At 34.9% G+C, this 4,717-nt stretch overlaps 1 protein-coding gene across 1 annotated transcript; it reads right to left on the bottom strand.

Annotated features, from left to right (window-relative positions):
• Nucleotides 1-73: 73 nt before the first annotated feature.
• LOC106467390 (zinc transporter ZIP1-like) lies at nucleotides 74-1,792 on the bottom strand. The gene has a single exon (XM_013927741.2). It carries the CDS (start codon nucleotides 1,693-1,695, stop codon nucleotides 754-756), a length of 942 nt encoding a protein of 313 aa, XP_013783195.1. The 5' UTR covers nucleotides 1,696-1,792; the 3' UTR covers nucleotides 74-753.
• Between the last annotated feature and the right edge of the window lie 2,925 nt (nucleotides 1,793-4,717).

Raw genomic sequence — 4,717 nt, 5'->3', positions numbered from 1 at the left:
CGATGTCTGTAGGTTTACTTTCTTCTTAGAATTCTAAGAAGAAAGTAAACCTACAGACATCGGTCTTGTTTAACAAAATCTGCATATAACTCAATGTAAACAAAAAAAAAATTGGCAAGTCAAACTTATTTATAACAATTATTATAATGGCAATTTTCAGGGTATTAAGTCTGCAAGGAAAAAAGAAATAAAATGATCAAATGATATCCCTGAAAATTTGTTTTACTCCCAATTTTCCTTCAAAAGAATAATAACTACCCATGTTTGGTTAAGAAAAGTTCGTTCGTTCGAAAGATTCTATCATGATTGGTTAAGAAAAACTCGTTGAAAAGAAACATGCTATTATCATTGGTTGAGAAAAGTCCGTTCATAAGAAACAATTCATCATCATTGGTTAAGAAAATTTTGTTCATACGAAACATTCTACCATGATTGGTTAAGAAAACTTCGTTTATACAAAACATTAAATAAAGCTCGTTGATTCGAAATATTTTAACAAGTTACATATAACATCCTCTCCTGGAAAAGCTATATATATATATATATATAATGTTCATGGCTCAGAATTATTATAATAATTTTTGTAGTTTTATTTATAAGGACATTTTTAAAATTCAGATATTTTATCTACTGCTGCTAATAATGGAGTTTCTTGTCACAACAAAATTCACAAAACAAACTTTGAAGAAAGTAAATTTAAGATTAAAAGAAATACAGAACAAACTTCTTACTGAATTCAAGCTGTTGGAATTCTTAACTTGTTACCCACTGGATTACCACCATTATAATAAATCCAATCAATAATGCTAACAGCTGTAGCAGACTGCGAAGAGGGGAATTTTTCTCCCTTTGAAGGATCTCGAAAAATGTTACGTACACCAATGTTCCGGTTGCAAGACCATTCAAAGTACCTACGACTAGGTCTGGCGATCTTTGCAGTGAACTTTCCGTAACTATAGCAACAAGCATACCCAGTGGAGACATTGTTGCAAAAACCGCCATATAAACAAGAACTGTTATAGTGTGTGTTCCGTCCGAGTACAATTCTAGTCCTACGATAAAGGAAATGACGAATTTGTGCATGGCAACGGCGATAAACAACATCCACGTTTCTTTCACATTGTCCTGAAGCCCCACGGCGAAGCCTTCGAAAACTGAATGAACTGAAAGTGCCAAAATTATGATGAAACCCCGAAAAAAAAATTTGGGAGAAGTCGGATAGGAAGATAGTCCCACAGTTTGAAGCGTTGATCTGTCAGTACCGCTGTCAGGCCGATTTCTATCGGTGAGCAATAGCCCTTGATGCGGGCTGTCCCGGCCTAACCCGTTCTCGGTTGGGCGACTGTTTCCCAATGCTGCAAATAACACCTCTTCTAGAATATAGACCGCTAGAAAACCTAAACATACGATTAATTCTGGAATTGGAAAATGATAACTGCTGCTATTTTCTCGGAGCCAGTGTTGTTCAAAGCTGGCACGAACTTCGGGAAGCAAGTGAACAAAACACGTTTCTAACAACACGCCACCTCCGACACACAGCAGGAAAGATATTACCGACCGGCCCGTGACTTGTAGCCCTTGCGTTGTATTCGTCTGTTTAAACCACTTAACCAATAGAATAGGCAGAGTTCCACAAGTAAAGGTTCCAAGTAATAGCAAACACAAAGTCAACACTCTTATCTCGAGAAGCGACATAATTATATGAACCAGATTCGTCTACCAAGAACAAACTTCGATATAACTCGCTCGACATGTGACACCAACTTAGCGCCATCTAGTGCTTAAGATACAATGTATTGCATTTAATTATTGTTAATTAGCTAATCACGTATCGAATACTAGTAATTAATAATTTAGTTTCCAAAAAAACAACCAATCACGTAAGTTACATTTGTTCTATGTTTTCTGGTAGAAAATTAGAATAACTACAACGTACATTTTTCGTATTTAAAAATGTTACAATAACTTAGGGCCTAGAAAACACAGTTTAACATTTTCTTTGATTGCCTAACACCAGCCATCTTTCCCAAGTTCAGATCATATCTGATTTAAATAAAGAGTGATTTTATGTTGATCTCTGTCTTTAGTTCTAGAGGTGTTTAGCTCCGATGTTCCTCGATAATATGGATTATAGAAAGTAAACGTTTTCAGCGTTACTTTAAAATCTGAAATAGCTTTTATGTGAGCTATTTCGAAGTTAAGTAAATATTTTCAGCGTTACTTGAAAATCTGAAATAGCTTTTATGTGAGCTATTTCGAAGTTAAGTAAATATTCTCAGCATTACTTTAAAATCTGAAATAGCTTTTATGTGAGCTATTTCGAAGTTAAGTAAATATTCTCAGCATTACTTTAAAATCTGAAATAGCTTTTATGTGAGCTATTTCGAAGTTAAGTAAATATTTTCAGCATTGCTTTAAAATCTGAAATAGCTTTTATGTGAGCTATTTTGAAGTATAATACATATTCTATATTTCAATATTATCCAGAAGTTAGGTTTTGAAAGTGGATTGTATTTATATTCAGATTAAATACGTGTTATTATTATTTTGTTATATCATGATGTATCCAGAATAATAGTTCTCAAAGTTTTCTTCATGGACCCCTTTAGAAACCAAATACAATCTCGCAGACCCCCCTACTACTCCTTCACGAACTAAATACAATCTCGTAGACCCCCCTACTTCCCCTTCACTAGCCAAAGACAATCTCGCAGACCCCCGCCCCCTTACTACTCCTTCACAAACCAAAGATAACCTCGCAGGTCCCTCTACTACCAGTTCACGAACCAAAGACGATATCTCGGACTCCAAACTACTCTTCACAATATTTTGGACCGCTTTACTACTCTTCACGAACCAAAGACAAGCTCTCATATTCCCTCCCAACTATCCGTACATAAAGCAAAGGCAATCTCATGAACCCTCACAATGAAATAGGCCGGAAGCTGACCGTACAGTGTGTTTACGTTGGCGGATCTTCTCGACAATGATCTCGAACTTCGGACTTTCCTTGTGTTGGTTATTAACATGTTTTCATGCATCAGTTCAATCTGAAAGAAATAAGTCTAGAAGATTTTGGATTTATAAACGATTTTAAGCGCATTCGCCTAATGCTAAATTGTTTTAGTGATTAGATTCATAGTATCTGAAGTGATTAGATTCATAGGTAATTGTCTTTAATCACAATGGAAATCGTCAGAATTATATGGTGAGAACAGAACGTTTTGACAAAAATCGTATCTGTTAGCCAGGTGTTATTACTAGCATTCTTCGTGTTTCTATGTATAAAGGCAGTGTTATGTTATCACCTGGCCAACAAACGTATATATCTATCTATTCTGTACGTATTTTCCCTCTAGGTAACGGTTTTAGAACTGAGAGTGGCAACTACATTAGTAATCTCTGAAGTCCACTGGATTTATTAGTTAATAGTTTGTCTTGATTTCTATGTTCTGCATGAACTCAGCAGTTTTGGTACGTTGTCTCCAACTGCTTCACACCAGGGAAAAGATTATAAAATTCATACAAATTCAAATTGGTCCTAATGATCAAGCAGGCGTTAAGTAAACGACGGAAATCCTTACTTATATAGGAAATATGTATTATAATAATGCTTGGTTTTAATTTGTCCTGAAAATGCACGCACAGCTTCCTATCGAAATGTGCATGCGTGCACACTTTGTTTCAACGGATGTAAACAGAAGGCGGATGTAAATATACTTTAAGAGACATTTTGTACAACAATATATTCAAATCGTATCAAAGTTTTTAAAAAGGTCTAACGTTAGGTCATAAGTTTATTTGTTGATAGTATTAAATACGGTAAAGTTTAGCCTTAACTAAACTAAAGCCAAAACGTACATAAGTTACAGTGTTAATTTATCTTTTTATTGAATACAGGCCGTATACTTAATAAAGACTTAACTAATGTTAGTCCTAAGTCAAGTGTATATTTTGATGTCTGCGATTAGAATTATTTTACATTATTCTAGAAATCCTATATTTAGTCCAACATTCGCGATTCCAACATGACCACAAAAATGGTGAAAAACACAGCAAAATGGGAAAGTCCAACATTCTCCTAACTAATTAGATGTTAACAGAGTCTAACTTACTATAGAGCAGCATTGTTAGCCACTAGGGTCCATTTTAATGTAACTACTGCCTTAAACTATGAATCGCATGCTGTGTCAATGGGACAAACTTTGGACCCTCGGTTCGGCACGATAACCACTAGGTTACACTCAGCCCGTGCCAGAGGTTCATGAATATGTTGACCAATAACTAAGATATTTGGTATTTTTTATGCAACTAAGATATTTTAATAAATATTATTATTCAGACTTTGTACTTGAATTACCGTTGTAAACCCCCCCCCCCCTTTCAAGTTACCTCCCGGTAATCTGAATTCGATTTCATATTACTCTCGGGGGTAGCTTGAACCCGATTTCATATTATCCCTGCACTGTTCAGATTACCCCCCGCGCTGTTTTAGCTAAAATGATAAATAGATTGCTAATTCACATGAATATAAGCATTTATGGCTAATGGGTGTCTCAAAAAAATAATACAGGTATTTACCATAACACTTATTTAATGTGCAAGATTTGCATGTTTCATATGTAGTTGATGTAATTCTGATCTACAGAGAAAGATAACTTATCGTACATAATGACAGTTTAATGATAAATATTATTAATATTATTTGTTGTTGTCA

This window comes from Limulus polyphemus, unplaced genomic scaffold (assembly GCF_000517525.1).
Source record: "Limulus polyphemus unplaced genomic scaffold, Limulus_polyphemus-2.1.2 Scaffold2597, whole genome shotgun sequence".
Classification (NCBI taxonomy): domain Eukaryota; kingdom Metazoa; phylum Arthropoda; class Merostomata; order Xiphosura; family Limulidae; genus Limulus; species Limulus polyphemus.
This window is presented reverse-complemented; position numbering and strand designations above follow the sequence as displayed.

What these genes read in the sequence shown, in the direction of transcription:
- LOC106467390 (XM_013927741.2), bottom strand. Translation starts at nt 1,695, where the DNA reads ATGTCGCTTCTCGAGATAAGAGTGTTGACTTTGTGTTTGCTATTACTT.